This window comes from Glandiceps talaboti, chromosome 11 (genome assembly GCF_964340395.1).
Source record: "Glandiceps talaboti chromosome 11, keGlaTala1.1, whole genome shotgun sequence".
NCBI classification, from domain to species: domain Eukaryota; kingdom Metazoa; phylum Hemichordata; class Enteropneusta; family Spengelidae; genus Glandiceps; species Glandiceps talaboti.
This window is the reverse complement of record NC_135559.1, coordinates 15,234,006-15,255,917: the sequence shown is the minus strand read 5'-3', so window position 1 is coordinate 15,255,917 and position 21,912 is coordinate 15,234,006. Positions and strand designations below refer to the sequence as shown.

General features: G+C 33.4%; 1 protein-coding gene across 1 annotated transcript in view; it reads right to left on the bottom strand.

Moving 5' to 3' along the window:
* Positions 1–21,010, bottom strand: part of LOC144442458 (nuclear protein AMMECR1-like) — a 48,249-nt gene extending 27,239 nt beyond the window's left edge. The window contains exons 1-2 of the mRNA XM_078131816.1: positions 20,790–21,010; positions 958–1,068 (exon numbers count right to left, since the gene is read on the bottom strand). Of these exons, the coding sequence (XP_077987942.1) occupies positions 958–1,068; positions 20,790–21,010 (332 nt within the window). The remainder of the gene's footprint in view (positions 1–957; positions 1,069–20,789) is intronic.
* Between the last annotated feature and the right edge of the window lie 902 nt (positions 21,011–21,912).

Here is a 21,912-nt window from a genome sequence, read left to right as displayed (position 1 = left end):
GCTTCAATGTACATACTCAAAAGGTAACTTTATCTCAACTATCAAATATAATATCTGTATAAACTTAACATTTTAGACTCTTTCACTGAAGACTCTTTCACTTAAACTGTCGCTCCCAAATAAAGGAACAAAACACAGCTGCCTGCAAGTACTGGTAATATGACATCAATAATCCATTGTTACGGTGCAATGACTTGAAATGTGTTATTGATATACACATAATTAGTGAAATCGTAAACTCAAATGAAGCAGCAACAATCTACAACGTATGTGCACTTTAGAGTTTCCACATGGGATCTATTACATGTCACCCGGCATATATATCGTTACTATTACTGAAAATTTCTACTTGAAGACTTAAAAAATTTCTTGGAAGCAAATCCCAAAGTTTGACTGACATCTCGTTAGCATCGTCAGGCGTGTATTACAGTAGTTTATTTGGGATTCACTTTCATGAAATTTTTTGTCACTGTGAATAGAAATTTCATAAGTAACTATGAAGCTAGTCCATGTATATTCATTCTTGCATATACACTGTACCTTCTATGTGTACATTTGTACTTTAGATTTCCACATGGGACCTGATGTTTCACCCACCAATACTATTGTGTACATTATTCATTTCCTGGTTGTTTTCTCTAACTTTAGACGACATGTAACAATTGTCACTACACTCATTGATGAAAAATGAGAAAATCATTTTCTTCAAATTTCTGAAAAAAAATGTGTACAAAGTACAATACCATATCCGAATCACATTTTCATCCTGTAATCACAAAATAGTTGTTACTTAGAGACCTATAATTATAAGATAATGATCTGTTATACCCACCATGTCACTATTTGAGTTTCTATGGAAACATGATAATGGAAGGGGGCAGAGGTATGGGAGGAGGACTAGGTGTTGGGGTGTTCCCATGCATCCCTCACCCTGAAATATCGACCACAATTTCTTACCTGGTAATGGCGTATTCCCTGAGTCCATCATGTAGATGGTTAGCATTGAATGTTCCTATACAACCACGTAGTCGTTTATTTGGGCCGATCTTCCATGTTACAAATATAGGACTGTAAAAGAAGGAAAAATATAGAATTAAGAAGGTTACAAAATTAAGTGATGTGCATGCGTACCCTATAGTGATTGACACGTATGCCAAGTTTGGCTGAAATTGAGATATGGGTGTCAAAATATGGCTGTAGACAGATGGACAGACAGATGGACATGAGTCATTCCTATAGCCCCCTTCTGGGTTATGCCTGTCTGGGCTAATAATGAATCCTGTTATTACATGAAAACCTTTCATGGTATTAAAATAAGACTGTTTTCAACAAAATTGGGGTTTTTTCACATTTAAATTGAAAAATATAACTTCTTCATTCCTTCTCAATTCTTAACACATCTGCAGTAGTAAGCCCCTATATATCAATACAATAAATACAGCATCGCTGCCTTCAGTAGTAGCCATATTTGACCTTATCACAGCTCTTACATATAATTTTGTGTAACTTTCAACGATAAAAACTGAGAGATAGACAGATGAATATTAAAAAAGGTATGTTTAGCTAGAATGCACTGATTAAATTTCATAACTTTGGCATTTTCTTAATAATGTCATTTTTTATACTGTACTTTTCTCCCACTGTGCTCAAAGGGATTTACAATTATTACCCTTGGCACAGGCTGACAATGCATTTCTTCAAGAGAACATGTTTTGGATGTTAAACAGAGCAGAAAAAGCTTGTAGTTGTAACTACCAAGCTGCATAATCCTTACTCGTCACACATACGCCATTTTTTGAACCCTAGAAAAGTTTACATGAGATCAAATTAGTGGTTTCCAATGCGTTTAAGCCACTGATGAATGAACGACAGTAATGAGCTTGATAACCCGAGTAAACTCGACATGTTTCCTGTTGTGTACAATGCATGGTAATACACCCTATCATAAAGACATGCAGTGACGTTTGTGTGAATGTATCAAAAGACTATTTTTCTGCAACAAGGCATGAATTTCTTCAAGTAGCCATTTCCTACTTCAATTCTGTTATGTCGTTTTTTTTAGAATTCTTGTCTCTAATAGATTGAGTGAGTTTAGTAGCACTACTTACTATGTTTCTCTTTCCATACAGATTAAAACTGTTAGTTATTGATCAAAATGGGTGTGTTCAGACAACAAAGACACACACAGGCAAGAAAATCCTTCTCTTTCTCTCTCCCTGAACTTTTGTAACATGAAAGCAATTTTGAAAATAAAGATGAAATCATTTTTCTCTCAAGAACTTTCTTTAACATTTTGCCTGATCTTATTTGACAAATTGTAAACATTATAAGATCATTTTGTTTTGTTGAATTGTCTTATCTCGACTGAAGATTTTTAGTCACAGCTTTACTTGCACATGTGTATACTCTTACTATTAGATATTATGTGTTCATATAACCTTCTGTGATTGGCTTAGATCATACCATGTGGTATGGACTATTGACCTCAATTTGCATATAGAGGCACTATTCGCATTCAATTTTTCCTAGGGCAATATTCACATAGCACAAAAGTCTTACCAGGGATTTGTTTTGACTATAGAAAGAATGTGTGTATGGGTATGTAATGTGTTATAAAACACTTATTACGTGGCCATATTTGGGCACCAGCAGACGTCATATTACCTGCTTTCAGCTTTGGGATACAGTTTCTACATAACAGCCCTTGGGGTAATAGATGTCTACTTCTAGTGCCCTCATAGTCAGGCAATAAGTGTGTATTATTGCCCGGTCATTTCTTCATTATTAAAGCGAAGGAAAATACAAGTAACCTACGGAGTCATGTCACAAAACGCATTTGTCAAGAGTATTTACCAACGGAATGAAGGAAAACATTGGGAATGATATAATCATATTTTAGAAAGGATATCAATTTATGAAAAAAAAGAAATATTAATGGCATTTTTGAACACGTTGCTTCATATTTTGAGCACTATTAAAATGAACAGAATCTGTGATGTAGATGTGAATTTTAATAGATGTGTGTATTTTCCTGACGTGATATGGAACAACCAGGATATAAATCCACCATTTTTATTCAACTGTGTTCGACATGGCTTACACGGTTAAAATATACTAGCAAATGATCACGAAACAGCCGGCACTATTGACTAGTTTCAGATCACAGCATGCTTTTAAGAGGAAACTAGTTACATCAAAAATTGGCAAACATTCAACATCATACATGAATCACACACAGTTATAACTTATAAATTTAGTTTAAAACAGTTTCAGATTTCATATTAATCTTGTCTAGACAACATGGCTACATAGTAGCACAATTCATGTCTGAAACTAAGATGTTATTTACCAAGCAAAACTGATAATACTTGAGGTTTTGTACAAGTAATGTTGTAGGAATATTAAAACTATTAATCTCACGCTGGGTATTCTAATTCATTGATATCATTATGCATCTATAGTAAATAGCACTTCGTTATAATGAACCACTCAATCAGAATGTGATGGTCCCCATGCTAGGTGTCGTAGCACCACTGGAACCTATCCTTTCCCTATCCTATCCTATCCTATCATATCATAATCCAATCCTCACCCCACCCAATTCATTATTGATATCACAGACATGATACATCTAATCTATAATGAAGTAAATGGTACTTCATTACATATAACGAACCACTCAGTCAGGTTGTGATGGTCGCCATCCTAGGTGTCGTAGCAGCACTGGAACCTATCCCTCTCCTATCATAATCCTCTCCTTACCCCATCCAATTTATTATTGATATCATAGACATTACAGAACTATAAATGTATTAAAATAGCATGTTGTGTAAACAATGAACCACTAAAACAAGTTTGTGCTGTGCTTTACAATGGTGAAACCCTAGATCCAGGTCCACAGTATAACCTCATTTCTAGTCAATCCATAATCCATATTAATGATATTTTTCATACTCTAATACATCACTATAGTAGTATAACAATAATCAACAACTAACTACTTAAGGTTGGATTTTGACTTTTGTAGGACGTATTTCTCTGAAAACCAAAGTTCTCATATCTTTCCAAACCTAGCCACATAAATCTTGATCCTAGTCCTTTTGAAATGATAAAAGAATTAAGAGGCTCATCATCTTGTTTATCTTCCCATAGAGTTAACACAATATTCAACAGCCATTTTGGATTATGAGTGGCTTATTTTTACAATTGTTTTGACCTTTATTTTAACAAATGTGTATGGTGGCCCCTGATTTTTTACTAAGATTTTATCTGAGAATGGGTTTGTGTTTTCTTGAGCTAAGTAACAACAAAAGTTTGATATTTTTAATTCACAGCCACATACTGATAAATGTTAATACACTAAGTCTACATTTGTGTCACTCCAAACAAGCCTAGCTTTGTTCCCTGTATCCTGCCCACACCCTACCACCTTGGAATAGCAATGCAACCAGTGTGCACTCTAACTCAAGCCTAATTCTAAACCTACTTGACACGTCACTAACACACAGCAATTTCTTGTGTAGTCTTTGTCGTATATAAGACCTCAGATCCGCTATCTGACAGTTGTTAAATCAAAGCCAAGTATGACAGTACATCTGCTGCACAGCAACCGCTCGATGATACACTGCATTTTAAGCTTGTTTTAAAGTTTAAGCAGAATGGCACCAATGGTCTAGCATTTAGACAATTTCTTCTGATGAACTAAAATTTGAAGTTCTCCTATCCCTTACTATGTGGTGACTCACAAGACCCAGACAGATATATTTGCTTTTTATCAAGAGGGTAAACTGATACAAACTAATAGTAACTGATGTATAGTTTCCTTCATCAAAATATATGAAATCATTGATGACACATGATACAAATTTATTTCTGATAATTAAAATTACAATGCCATTTAATTATCATGTGTAATTTAATGTGAAATTTGTTTTTATTACAACCAATAGACTATATTAATTACTATATCATAAAAACAATTATTATATACAAGTATTATATTACTGAAGATAATTTATTTGGACATTACATGACAACTTACAGAACTATTTCAACACAAATACTTTTGTTAATGACCTTTATTTATTCATAGCATAATTAGCAATATGTTTATGAACCCCAAACCACCAACCACCAACCATCAATCACCAACCATCAACCAATCAACCAGCAACCTTACCATCAGCCACCAGCCATCAACCACAAACACCAACCTCAACCATCAACCATCAGTCACCAGCCATCAACCATAAACACCAGCCATCAACCATAAACACCAACCACCAACCATCAACCACTAACCATCACCCATCAACCATCAACCACCAACCACAGCCATCAACCACAGCCACCAACCACAACTACCAACCACCAACCACTAACCATCAACCACCAACCACCAACCACCAACCATCAACCACTAACCACCTATCATCAAAAGCGTCCAGGATAGGACGTGAAACTGTTGCCATTCCAAACAACAGCAAGTTCAGTACGGCAGTAGGATAGACTATAATTACTTCGTTATTAATATCCGGCAAAACTAATCATTTTGAAATGTAATACATATGTATTACTTGTCTGATATGATTTATTAGGACATCCAATATAGTTATTCTTTTATGCCGGTACTATTCATATACTAATTTCAATCATCATTCTAACAATCCTCACTGTCATTAGGTCTATGTATACATGTATTAAAATAAACTTTAGAGGAGCACTAGCTGATCTTATATGTTGATAATTACATCATTGGATCGCTTATGAGTTATATTTTAATACCAGGTTTGCATTCAGTCAATTGTAGGTGGTAGTTTAAGTATGCTTCAGTAAATGCAACACTGCAGCAATGCTACTCCCAAATAAGTATAAACTTGGCTTGTGCCCCTGTAAGTACCTTGTACGATTCTAGATAGGTAGATAGATACTTTTATGTAACATTAAGCAGCAAAAATTGCAAACAACAATGTACACACTCTGTTTATGTCCCTTGAACATTTACAAATATGTAACAGGATATACTGAGCACTGATTATCTGTTTTACAATTTTTGTAATTATTATTTTACCTACCCATAAATTGCATGATAATAATGTCCAAATAAGCAAATAATATTACAATGAATTATGACAAATGAGACATATTCACATGATAAAAATTTACTGGATTTGTGTTTAACATAAAAATATATAAACACTTCTTTTAACATTCATATAAGGTAAGAATACTTTTGAATTATGAAATCTAACCAGCCTTTCTATATTTAGATTTGGTGACCATGACCTCAGCAGTTCAGTGTAAGGTCATGTAGGGCCAGTCCATTGTAGGCATAGGTAATGCAGGTGAGTGAATCGAAGCTCTATATGTAGTGAAGGTCACTATACATATATACATCATCCCATGTATATCAATTATGGATTCAGTTCAGTGCAAAGACTAGAAAGGTGATTCCATTTTCTATGTGAGTAAATCTAGTGTGTAAGGGCACAGAGGTGATGTACATATTAAAGGGTAGTTCAATTAAGCGTTAGGTGATTCCATTCTCTGTACAGGTAGTTTAGAACCGTAGTGAGGGAGGTGTGTAAAGAGCGAATAACCAAGATGGAAATCAAAACACAGAAATTACTTTACCAAGTATCTGTAGGCGAAAAAAAACCTAACTAACATAAGATTTGTTTTAAGCTCTATTTCCTAAGTTTCATTGTTTTATAATCTACATACTGCAATCTGCAAACAAAATCAATTCATTTCATATTTTTCAAGGCTTTTTTATAACATATGGTGTCTTACTTTTCAACACTATTGTTCTCTGTTTCCTAAATTCATTTTGCATTCCAGAGATTTATGTTCAAATACCTGCAAGTCACCATATGATTGTAAATCATACATTGTTTTCATTGTGTGTCTTGTTAACAAACAAAATAAATATGTGACCTCTGTCATCACAACTTCTGGTTTTATTTATTTTATTCTTGTTGTGTATAATTTATTTCTGATAAAAAAGATAATTGAAAACAAGACTTCACAGAACAAATAGCCCCCAACTGGTTAGTCTAGCTGCTAGACCTCAGGCTTTCTTCTCACTAGCAACCTTTGGTTGCCTTCACAGTGAGCAGAATAGCCCAAGGGGTCTAGCAACAAGACTACCAGCTGGTGTGTTTTATCTCAAATTTGAATGGTGTCTCTGGATACAGAACTTCATAATTTATTGACAATAGTTGAGTAAGTCAAAAAACAAAGGGACCTGTTTAAGTTTCACATACCATGTTACCTTTGTGCCAGGTTTGGTTGAAACGGTTGGTGCATGCCAGAGATATGAGGGGGGAGGGAAGGCCAGACACACAGATGGACAGACGGACAGACAGACAGATGGACAGACGGATGGATGGACAGAACCTAGTACTATTATAATACATGTACATGTAGCCCCCTCTGGAGAATAACAAGTCTTCATCAAAAATATATAGCGCCAACTCCCCCCCCCCCCCCCCCCCCCCTTTGGTCAGCGTATTTTATCACAGAATATTCTGTACATAATTCTTACATTGGAAAATAGAACTAAATTTGGATAAAATTTATGTGTAAATTGCTCTAAAATGGTAGAAATTTTGTGAATAAGTTTTGGGCAGGAATACACATTTGCATGACACATTGGACATTCACATACAATTCATTACAGAATTTACATTCCAATCAATGCCTGTTTGATTTGAATTGTCTATCCTATTAGCTTCATTGATTTTCTGCAAAATAAATCAAGATATAATTGAAAGAAAGAGTTACAACTTTTGTAAATGTAATTACCTGGAATAAAATGGTTATATTTAGATACTAGCGCATTCCTATGTCTTCTTTTAAACACTTTATGTATCAAAGTCGATGACCAATGGCTGGTACTCTGTACATGTAACTTTCACCTTGGCCATATCACTAAAATATTATGTTTCCCTTCCTTTGCTCAGTTCAAATTAGCAATGCACAAATAACATCTCTTTCTCACATTTTGTTTTCCTTTACTTTCACAAACATTTTCAAACCCTGGTGTTTGAATCCCACGATTTACGTTTTATATAACATTGTTGTTCTATGTCGCAACAATGCCCATCTACACGCTATTCATTCAGTGGGCACAGTTATCATTCCTCTTCTGTATTTTTCACAAACTATGATTTTGCAAGTATAATTCTATTATTCTCGACAATTTTTCTTTTTTCAGCTGGAAAATACTCTTGACCTAATGGGTTTTGCCACCTCGTCTTCAACTAAAAGTGACAGGATCCCTTGGGTCACTCATATTTTCCTTACATGAATGGAGACAAATATTAGGGAATAATCTCCCAATAGTAACACTACACCAATCCTGTCTGCATTTTGGACAAATTTCTGTTTTGACATTACACAAATCTGACACGTGTCTACGTCTTTCACATTAGTTCAGAGGCTCGGAACAACTTGTCTTGAACTGACTAGTCAAGAAATATTCATGAAATAAATACATATTTTATTTTTCAGTTAACCATGTGCTATATTTATGGACTTTCTCACACTTCTGTAACAAAATAATCACTTATGTAGTCATCTGCATTTATTTTTTATGTCATCAATTTTGATCACGACACCTATTAGCATATGTGTATTTGATATGCATCATTAGATAAATTTGCATACTGAACCCATAGAATGAATATTAATTACAGCTGGCTCACAAATATTATACATCTTTTTTAATATCTCCCATTAATATGTAATTTCATATGAATACAAAGTCAATTTTTTATTACACATTTCATCACGCTGAAATTTCAAAACATGATAGCTTTTTACTGTCATTGATATTATAATATGACCACATCCAATTATCACTTTCTTTTGTCCAAAAAAAATAATAACCTACATTTATCTTTTCAATAAAAAAAATATTAAAAGACTGTTCTTTTGTTAAAGATATCTGATACATGTAGACTTCCTGGCTCCTGTTCAATGGGGAAAGTGCTACAAATACTCCTAGCTGTACTGAAAACCATGTTGCTTGACATCCTAACAGTGTTGTTAGTTTCCCGCCATTTTCCTTTCACTAGAAAATTTGTAGTTTTTCATAACTTTTGTATGAGATCAAATTTTTTTTTAGATCTGAATGATAACACTTTGCACACAAATAACATTTTAACAAAAGAAATCCAACACATATTGATCATGTTACTAGTTCACTCATGAAGTACTTTCAGTAGAGTTGGTTTCCTGCCATTCTATTTTTCAGTACAAAATAATGTTTTTTCATAACTTTTTAATGACTTCAACATCATTTTTAGATCTGAATGATAAACATTTTCAATACTAATGAAATTCTACCAAAAGAAATCCTACATGTATCCTACATGTATTGATAATCATGTTCCTAGCTCACTAAAGTCCTTTCCATAGATTGGTTTCCTGCCATTATTGTTTTTACAGGAAATTCATGCTTTTTTATGACTTTCTTTGATGAGATCAACATTATTTTTAGGTTGGAATGATAAACAGTTTCCATACATATAACGCCAAAAGGCAAAATTTTACAAACAGAATGACAAGATGAATTTCTTTCTGATCAAAAGAATTGCATTCAAACATGTACGGTACCTTGTATGGCAACTTGTAATACTAATAGCCAGAGTATAGCATTTATTAATTTTTGTAAACCTTTGCTTTACAACTATTATTAAACCAATATCCAGTATCTGAATTCCAAAAAGGTCATATTTCAACTTGAAACTTCACCTTCTCTATAGATAATGATAGTGAAATAATTTTCTAATGAAATAATCATAGAGTGGAATCCACTACTAATATCTAATATATATATTTATCAGACTAATGTTAATCACTAACTCTGGGACGAACAATGTCACACAAGCTCAATAAATTAACACAGAACCCATGAGGGACATCCCTCACTGGACTTGGGAGATAAGTGTTCATAAACTTAAAGAAATACCCAGTATAAATAAAGAATATTATTATGAACTTCATTCATTTAGGACTAAACATCCTCCCCTCTCTCCTTAAAACAAACGTTCACAAGTGACATGTTTATATACCAGTACGATGTAAACTCCATGAAAATTGTACTATTCACACCACTACGATCGACGCAATGTAAAAACATGAGGGTAAACACATTAAAATACTACCCCAGTGTATATCACATTAGAACTGAATTTAAATCAACTTAGGTCAACATCTCAGTAGTAAATACAGAACTTGCTATCACTGAAGGCATGAAATTTTAATCAACTTATCAACTCCTCAATAGTAAATACTGAACTTGTTATCATTGAAAGCATGAAAGTTTTCTAAATTTGGTTAGAAGTTCAGCAATCGCACTGATGCTAGACCCCTCCCTCTAAATGAACGAAGTTTGCTTATTGAGCTTGTGTGACATTATTCAATCGTCCCTTAGTAGATCTATGTATATTTGCAGTACCTCAGTCTGGTCTAGAAATTTTCGGTTCATTTGCATAGGAATGTACAAACCTTTTAGCTGTTTATTTTGTGTTTTTACATTTGTAAAAGGGCATCTTTTCAAATCTGTATGAATAGCATAGCTGTGCTCATGCTTATCTACAGACAGTGGGGAGAACTGTCTGTAGTTTATCTTGTATTTGGCAGACAATTTTAAATACTTGGGAAGTTGTGTCTTCATGCACATGTATTTACAGATATGAAACACCTGATTTTTTTGCAAACCATTTTTGCAAATGGTTTCTGCAGACAATTTCTACAAATACTTTTCCTATCATGCTGCTTTATAACAGAATTGTTTACAGATATTGTTTGTTGTTTTTACAGAATTATTTACAGATAGTTTGTTGTTTTTACAGAATTTTGTACAGATATTGTTTGTTGTTTTTACAGAATTGTTTACAGATAGTTTGTTGTTTTTACAGAATTGTTTACAGATATTGTTTGTTGTTTTTACAGAATTGTTTACAGATATTGTTTGTTGTTTTTACAGAATTGTTTACAGATATTGTTTGTTGTTTTTACAGAATTGTTTACAGATATTGTTTGTTGTTTTTACAGAATTGTTTACAGATAGTTTGTTGTTTTTACAGAATTGTTTACAGATATTGTTTGTTATTTTTACAGAATTTTGTACAGCAACTGTCTTGATATTTTACAGATATTACCTTGTTCTTTCACAGAATTATTTGTGCAGATATTGTACTTTTCAGACTTTTTTTTACAGATATTGTCGGTTTTTTACAGAATCTATTACAGGTATTGTTTTTTACAGAATCTATTACAGGTATTGTTTTTTACAAAATCTTTTACAGATATTGTTTTTTTACAAAATCTTTTACAGATATTGTTGTTTTTTTACAAAATCTATTACAGGTATTGTTTTTTTTTTTACAAAATCTTTTACAGATATTGTTGTTTTTTTACAGAATCTTTTACAGATATTGTCAGGTTTTTTTACAGAATCTTTTACAGATATTGTCGGTGTTTATAAATTTGTTTTTACAGATATTGTCAGGTTTTTTTACAGAATCTTTTACCGTTTGTTGATTTTACACACTATATACTGTCTTGTTGTTTTTCAGGCATTTATACAAACGTTGTCTTGTTCTTTTTCCAGAATTTTTTACATATACCGTTGTTTAGGACAATGTAAATAATTTATGCTTTATGAGTTAGAAAATTGCTATGATTATGAAAAAGTCATTTTATAGAAAGTTAAAATTATAGCAATTGTGATTGTTTGAATTAAAAGGTTAACATTTGCAAAATATTTGTACATATGTCCTGTCATGTTTGTAATCCGACTTTACCATGGCAACAAATTCAAATAACAAATGCACCATTCTTCAAAAATGAAATTGGATATTTTCCACAACCAATCCTCCATGGATAATAAAATTGTTACATTTATGAAATAATAAAAGAACTTTTTCTGAAAAGGAAACTGGATCCCTTTTCAATAACAAAAAATGCTATAAAACCACTGGCAAAGATGTAATCTGATCCTTTCGGTTCACTATATCCTTGTTATCAAAATGGCGATTAATATTTCCACAAGTAGCAATGATAACTACAATCTACAGAATGGTAAAATTAATGTGATTGAAAATGATTTTCTTATCTCATTCCAACAAATATGAATGGTGCCTGTCTGACTATGATTGCAAAATAATTGTGTTATATACGGCCAAATAAAAAAAATCGGCGCATTTCCTATAACCGACTGACTCTCGTTTAACCCCTGACCCTAAACATTTTTTTTAAACATTTAAAACAAAAAGATAAGAAATTCATTGTTTTCTTGACCTTCATGCACATGTTTTCTTTATATAGTGAAGTCTGTACATATTTCATCAAAATATCACAGAAGGGGCAGTCTGACTGACTTTTTGTTTGTTTTTGGGTCGAAGCGATACTTTTCAAAAATAAGATAAAATAAAATGAACTAAAATCTCAACCTACCTACCCTATTTTCTGAGGCCATGTTATCAGAAACACACAATTTTTTTTACCTAACCAAAACAATGCTTCCTTGCTCTGGAATCATATTTTACAGTACCGGGGATATGATAGTTCCGAACTCAGAACGTAAATAATGTAGCTGGTATATTTCAGCTACTTCCTGAGCCAGTCATATTACAAGTTCATGTCGTTGCACCATGTATATGTACCATAACATTAACAGCTGAAGAACACTATTAATGATTCGGCAAATGTATACTCGATAAATTATTGACATGCTATGATGAGTTCAGAACTGCTACGCTTGCAAAACAGTCATTTTTAGACATATATATAGACAAAATCAAGACTACCGGTACCAGTATTACATGTAATATAGCAGTATTTATAGTATGCTTGCTGAGGTTTACAAAACCCTGAAAGGGCAGCCGTACTTTAATAATAATTCTACATTTCTCATGACCCAACCAACCCCATATTTCAAAATCACCTCAGCTAAATCGGTTCAAACTGGATTTAGTGCATGTGGTGATAGAAGAACCAATTTTGATTTGATTTCAAAACCGACTCAAAATTCCACATGGGGGGGACAGGGCTACTGTCATATCGCCCAATGGGAATGATCACATGACACCAGAGGTCTTAATGATAATGATGTAATAATGCTGAGATTTCATTTTATATTCATATTTACCATGTATTGCCACTATAAATGAGTTATAAAACTAATAACCTTATACATATATGTATAATACATGGAAACATTAAAAGGTCAGTGTATGCTAGACATAATGACTTCAATAGTAGACTGAACAAAGTGGAAAGTAATACATTTGTTGTAACAAGGTAAATTTGAGGGATTAAAATACCAGTTACTGTAATATAAACACTAAATAGTCATTCCTTGGCAATTCACATTAACATATTATACTTATCACGTTTGGATTGATCCATTTTGCAGATCTAAACGTAGTCTCAGTTACTCTGTTTTCCACAACCCTAGAGAGCTAGAGACTAGGGAATGATATGTACATGACTGGAACAAGATGGCTGCTTGTAGAAGCTGTCCTACAACTGTATTGAAATCACACAATGGCAACTTTTGTTTAGATTATTTAATTAATCTTCTACCAAAGCTGACTTTCAAAGAATTTATATTATGATTTCCATGACATATATACACAGTTGATGAAAATTGAAAATTAGAAATCACATTCATCCAATGAGAAACTGTCCAAGTCCAGTGACAGTTTCAATCACTTGTTCTAATCACTCTTAGCATTCTCCTAGACTCTCTAGAGCAACAGAAGTTGGCTCCCTCACAGTGGAGTCTGGGTAACAAAAACTAAAACTACAGCTTCATGAGCTGAGGTTCAATGATAACACCATTTTATGCAAATATGTACATTAATATGCAAGATTTGACCTCCTAGTCTCACATAATCTATATTTGCTACAGTTGGGAAACCAAAGGAAAACTAACAGAAAGGGGGGAAATCAGTTAAAACTGACATAACTTCTCATACAATCTATACATTGTTTCATACCCCCAATAGAAGTGACTGAGGAGTTCTGGTAGCCCATAAAGACTTACTCTGCATATGAATAGGGATAGGATTAACATAACACTCATTATGTTAGATGACTTTGACCATGTAACACGCTCACAGAGCTTATAGGGCGCCCGTGAAACTGCTGTTTTAGAGAGTATTATAGATTTTTTATCTCCTAATGTTAGACTATACAGGAAAGACATCTGTCATTGTACATGTATTTTTGAAAATAGTTGCGTTTTGGAAATGGTGGCTTGATACACGTTGGAAATGTCAAGACACTGACCCAGGATTGAAAATTAGCCCTTTAACAAAAACACTGGTAGGGAACCCTGGTAAAAAGACTGGGAAACTCAGGTAGATTTTACATACTTCCTGCCCTTAGCAAAAACCACTGGTAGGGAGCAGCCCTGGTAAAATGGCTGGCGAACTTTTGTAAATTTTAACTTCTTACTACCCAAGACAAAGACCATGGAACCTGATAAAATGACTCTGATACATTTTATCTACTGTCCGTCCTTAGCAAAACACTGGTAGGTAACCCTGGTAAAATAGCTGGGGAATTTTGGTAGATTTTACCTTCTAATACTGTCCTACACAAAAATATTGGTAGGGAGCACCATTAAAAGGGCCGCGGAATTCTGGTAGATTTTGCTAAGTTACAGCACTGGTATAATCATTAGTAAATCTGCACAAAATAAATTCAGCAAACTAAACTGACTTAAAAAATAATTAAAATTTCACTATCCATTCCACGGTTTAATGTTACATTCTTTTGTAATTCATCAATAAACGGATGCTTCCTGGACTATGATGTGTTACTAATATCAATCGACCTTGAGGATTTTCAATGATTGATTAACGATATGACCTTCAACTGACTGATGTAATAGACACTGTCCTTCCATTAATGAACTGGTACTTTACCATGTTTCCATAAATATCATTTATACAGTAATTAATTCACTACTTAAAAACTTTACTTGATAAAAAAAAAATAATCATGATGAAATTTCCCAAACAATGTCATAGTTTGCCTGACCTTCAAGTGAGTGATATATACCAGAATACTTTTCCATCTACTGAACTGATGTGATATGCTACTGGTCGTGTCATTTTATCAGCGTTTTTTCTTTAACTTTAACTTTTTTAACTCTCTATAATAAAATAGTATAGAACATCACCACACGACAGAAGTTATAAAATATCACCTTCACGGGACCGATTGCTTTTAACAGCTTTCCTGAGTTGACATCGTATGTTGCCGGCGATATCATTTCATCGTTGTTTTATTTCAATTTGTAGCCATGGGAAAGTTGAATTACATACAATCATTTATATTAAAACTTCCCCAAAATTTTACTCAAAATCTGTCTGGCTTTCATTAGACTGAAACGTACAAGATTATCTTTAAATTTACCGACGTGACCTCGTACATGTATGCTGCCAGTGATATCGTTTCATTATTATTTTATTTTAATTTGTAGCCATGGTTAAGTTGGATTACATTAATTTATTATGAAACTTCCCAGAAATTTTACTCAAAATAAATATGTCTGGCCTTCATGCGACTGAAACGTACAAGAATATCTTTGAACTTACTAACGTGACCTCGTACATGTATGCTGCCAGCGATATCATTTCATCATTGTTCTAATTTAATTTGTAGCCATGGCAAAGTTGAATTACATACAATCATTTTTTATTATGAAACTTCCCAAAAATTTTACTCAAAATAGGTCTAGCCTTCATGCGACTGAAACGTACAAGATTATTTTGTTGTGACCCCGTACATGTATGCTGTCGGCGATATTGTTTCATTATTGTTTTATTTTAATTTGTAGCCATGGTTAAGTTGGACTACACTAGTATGAAACTTCCCACAAATTTTACTCAAAATAAATATGTCTGGCCTTCATGCGACTGAAACGTACAAGAATATCTTTAAATTTACCGACGTGACCTCGTACATGTATGCTGCCAGTGATATCGTTTCATTATTATATTATTTTTAATGTGTAGCCTTGACAGAGTTGGATTACGTACAATAGTAAAACTTCCTTAGACTACCAATATTTATTATGAAATTTAACCTATTTTTTTACTCAAAATAAATAAGTTTGGCCTTCATGTAACTACAATGTGTCAGAATACCTTTTTAACTTACTAACTGGACACTGTATGCTATTGGTGATATCATTTATATAAAAATTTATTAACAAATCATTCTCTCCAACACAATTGTACTTATATAGTCGTAAAGCTAAAATTAATTATCAAATTTCACATTAATTCCATACTAATAAGAGTTACGACACTTTCCATTTATCAAACTGATTATATTGTATTGCATCCGGCAATATCATTTCATCGATTTTTTTTCCTAACAAATTACTTCCACAATAAAACATAATGAAATTCATTCAAGACTCACACTGGTAATTATTAAGACTAGTACCATTCTGACAAACTTTAATATTTCTGTCTGATACTTTTGTCAGGTCATTGGTCTTAGATTAATAACCATGGTTTTAACGACTCCTGACTTTCAAGGGCAAGTTATTTTCATCACATTTTCAAAATAAAAAGCGGTATACATTCATATACTACTACACCAAAGTGACAACAGAATTTCACTTAGGGACGATCGCACATAGTTCAATAAGCGAATTTCATTCGTTTAGGGGCGAAGGGGGTCTGGCATCAATGCAATTGCTGCGCTTCACTTTTGCACGTCTAACCAAATTTCAACGGAAAACTTTTACTCCTTCAATGATAACAGCTTTTGTATTTACTATTGAGATGTGATAAGGTGATAAAAATTTACTTCTAAAGTGAGATATGGTGCTAGGTTTCTGGTCTACAGTATTTTAATGTGTTTACAATCATCTTATTTCATTATATCGATCGTAGTTGTGTGACGGCTACAGTTTTCATCATAGTTTACATCATGTATAAACGTTTGATGTCGCACTTGCGAATGTTCATTTAGGGGGAGGGGATATTGACCTAAACGAACGATGTTCGTTTGTTGAGCTTGTGCGACATTACGTCACCATCCCTTAGATGACACAATCTTTACCACATCTCACACTTTTTGTTACAAATTACACAAAATACAGAGTCTGTATTTTGACACTTATAGCACACTCACATGAAATGTTACATTTTATCTGACTCTAAACACAAATAAACAGTTCTGTGTTTGAATCTTCTTTGTTTCATCCGACAGTGATCTTGATTTGTGGTCAGTGAGATAAAATGTATTATTTCATTCACTTGCATGTTATCAGTGTCTGTATTTTCATATGATTTGCAACAACAAAAACATTGTGCACTATGTAAAAAAAAAATTGTGCCCTCTAATTGAAATGCTACAGGCACTCTGGTTTGGTAGTAACCACAATACATTGTAGTTGTACATAGTGTGTCCTAATTGAAATGCTACAGCCACTCTGGTTTGGTAGTAACCACAATACATTGTAGTTGTACATAGTGTGTCCTAATTGAAATGCTACAGGCACTCTGGTTTGGTAGTAACCACAATACATTGTAGTTGTACATAGTGTGTCCTCATTGAAATGCTACAGTCACTCTGGTTTGGTAGTAACCACAATACATTGTAGTTGTACATAGTGTGTCCTAATTGAAACACTACAGTCACTCTGGTTTGGTAGTAACCACAATACATTGATGTACATAGTGTGTCCCATTTAGCATTATGACCACACCCAGTTCCTACTACCAACCCATTGGGTATAACATTCACATGAGTATGACTTAATATTTATAAATAATACCATATTTTCAATTACAAATACAATGTTACTACTTATTACAATATTAGTTATGTAAGGACTGTCACAATAATTAATTGAAAAGTTGAATTAAATGATTTCTAAAATGATAGCGACCAAAAATAGTTTCATTACTGTGATGATTTATGTAGTATACACATTAAATATATTATGACTCTGTCCGGTATAATACATTTGTTTTTCCACATTCTGATTTGGACAACTCAATTCTTTCTTGACCCTGGAAACGCTGATTTTAAGTTAGCTTAGTTACCACCAAAGATAATAACATTCCATCTATGAAAGCAAGTCATTGATATAAATCAACTTTAAGTTAGGGAGTCTAGATTACTTTGCCCCTAACCTAACCCTTCCTTCAACTCCCTAGTTTGATTACAAATATCGTGCAGGTTTTTTTTCTTTTTTGCCAACGTTCAATATTTCGCAACTAAGTACTATATGGGACACTGTGTTTGCTAAGGTGTTACAATCCCCCTATGAAGGAACAGGTACTGTCATAGTGTGGTACATTGCTCACTATCATAGTGTGTGATAAATTGTCATAATTTCAAACACACTATAACATTATAAATTTGGTGGGGAAAGTATAGCCGTAACAACAGGAAACTGAAATATCACCCTGGACAGGATTTCTAATTATTTAGTAAATTTCAACGATATCAATTAATGTGACAATGTCAGATTTTTCTGGTAATTATGCTAACATTATGTAACAACAAATTTATGCAAAAATAATCTCATAATATTATACACAATAGGGCTAAACATTAGCAGTAGTCCAGGACACATAGACCAGGAAATATTGTATCTAGACTACCAAATTAGCAGTAGTGTAGGGCACATAGACCAGTAAACATTGTATCTACTCTACCAAATTAGCAGTAGTACAGGGCACATACATGTAGACCAGTAAATATTGTATCTCGACTACCAAACTAGCAGTAGTGTAGGGCACATAGACCACTAAATATTGTATTTAGACTACCAAATTTATAAGGTTGTAGTCTGTTAGACCAATGGAATTCAATAGAAAACAGAGGCTGAAATAGTTCACTTGGCTAAATCAAACTACCATGCGTAGAAGTTAAATTCAAGCCAGAACAAACAGTTCAATTCTATAGCATTAGGCTTTTGATTGAATGCAATGTTATGAATATTCTGTTCCTCTTTATTGACAAAACCAAAGTGGGACCAAATATTCCCTAATTGCATGAGAAAGTTTAACCTTGAGATAAATATTGACCGACACCAATTATCATACACATATCTGTTATCAAATATTGATTTGACTTTAAAAGCTTCTCAGTACTATTATCATCATTGGTTATACTTCCATATTATGTTTTACACTACCAGCTGATTTGATTCTCCTACCTCCTAAAATTATTTTGAAATATTTTACAATCAAAAATTACAAAATTATCAATTTTACAATCAAAATCATATATAGAAAATTTGTACAAGTTTATGAACTAGGATCAGTCCAACTACAATTCTGAAATACTAAATATCACTCAAATATAAATACTGACAGAAAGAGTTGAGTTTGAGAATGAAGTAAGCTGATGAGGACGGTCTTAGATCTATGGACATTCATGGTCATTTTATCAACAGTCATGTTGTAGAATAGAAATTGATACTTGACTCCATTTTATATAGTAGAAGTATTAAAATTACCTTATCGAAATCTAATTTTAGAAGCGACGACTTCCAAACAGCAGAACATTATTACACGGATGAAGTTCAAGTGATTTGGACAAAGGCTATATGTAGTCACTTAAAAGACTAGATTCCAAAAATAAGGTAACTTAAGGACCAATAAGGACCAAGGACACCAACTACCATCAATTTACGGACATATTATTCCGCCAGTTCAGAGATAAATATTAACGTTGAATAATTAAATCATTGCGTCATCAAGGTCCGTAGAAATGTCGCATTTGTTTCTAATTTGCTAAGTAAGTATATTGTACTGTCCTATTGATTCTTGGAGCCATGAACAATATATTCTCCAATAAGGTAACTGTCATGTTAGTTTGATTGATATGATCAAAAGAATGGACTTTGTCATTGTGTATCATTACACTATTCTGACTTCAAATTTCTGTTCAAATTAGAGAGCTGCTAATAACTTTAAGAACTGCTATTGAAGCGTGGAGAATGAGATTGTATGCCTTGGCATTGTTAAAGTACATACAATTTTACAACACACACATCCATAATTTAATGGTAAATGAGGTCAGATGGAAACTGACCTCTGTGTATATTTGCCTGGACAACCACACATTGACAATTTACTGCTATTTTCCCTTTTCACACACTATCAGATGTGAAACTTCAGTAACAACTGAAGGTGGATTTGCACCTTTAAAAAACATCCGGTGCCATTGTTGTTTTTTTCTTTTGTTGTTTCACCTCCTAAGTGTCGATGTTGCTAATACAAAGAAACAGCTGATTCAAAGCTCACCGTTACATTGTAAACAAAGGCGACAACAGAGAGAAATTCTGCCTCACTCACTTTTACGGACATCATTATATTTTCAACGATTCCGAACACTGCGCCGTCAAATTTTCATTTTTTTGTCTTTTGCCAGATGCTAACTGATACATGTGAGGTATTTCAAGGGCTGTCATTTTTTCTATCGACTGAATATCCATAATTATCATCCACCGACTTGACAAAAGGTCGGTATTATAACTACGGTAGCAAAAACTAATGCCCATCCGCCCATAACACTCGTCAAACGACTCTGTACACCGGTACTTCAGTCGTCTGGCATATTCCCGTTATTCTGACACCTTTTCGATATATTCAAAATTTCTTTAACTAGTATATTGCTTACCTGAAATTTAACTTCACAACTGTTCAATAAAATTATCGAAAAATAGGACAAGAAATGACCCTTTGGCCTGTATTTTGAAAGCAACACAAAAGAAATGATTCACTTACAAGGCGTCGTTAGTGAAGTTCGGAGAAGGCGGAGGTTCGGAGTTATGTAAATGTCTGTATAAAACGTCAAAACAGTATATACACATTTCAGTGGTGACTACATAGTATTTTCTGATCCCGTTAGTGCCGTTGGCTTGATTCGGGTGGACGACAGAACCATTACAACAGGTAGTTGGTGGGGACACTTTCTGCCTTTTCACTCCACAGCAGCTGGCCGCCATCTTGAATTCTAGACAACACGCATGCGCATATGAAGATCAGGAAGTAGGGAAGTAGCCGGCTTGACGCTCTAATGTTGTTGTCAGCTGCGAGTTGTTCGTCAACTTAGCTGCGGACGATCTGATTATCTGACAGGGGGTTATCGTGACTAGGTTACCACAATAACAAACAATCGTTCGTGCGAACGAGGTGAATATCTCACTCTGTCTGTTTACTTATCGTATCAACATATTTAATAATCAAAATTAAAAATAAATTAATAACAATTGAAAATTTCCCATTGCATTGATAAATAAAATTTAAAAAAGAACACAAAATAACGATAGAAAATTAAATCCACATTTGTTGTATTCATAAGTTTATTTGAATGGGTCCTTGAAAATATTCACCTTTTTAAAGTGATATATGCATAACAAAAGTACAATAATCAATATGAACATTTGAAATATTTCGCCATTTCCATTATTCTGAGTTGGCAAGCATGATGCAAAGATCTCTTTCAAATTCTAAGTGTTAAAAATCAATTAATTCTTTTGTATTTCATTTTTATAACTGAAATATAGCATGAATGGCGTTGTGACTGATGACACCAAAGCTGTTATTTATTATACAAGATGTTCCTTTACGTAACAGTGTTCTCCCCTGCATAGATGGCAAGGATGGTGGCTAATTTGCATATTAATTTACATATAAATAGCATGGTAATTTGCATATTGGTTTGCATAGTGATCAGCATAATATCTTCAACACTGGAACAAATACTTTGACATGTTTATTTTAAGACATACACACATGTACATTGAGAATCAGCCATTTCTCTTCATGAAAGTATTATTATGACTTTGTCATTCAAAGATTACGAAATCTCAAGGATGGTAGAACACTTTTGAAGCATGGTAGAAAC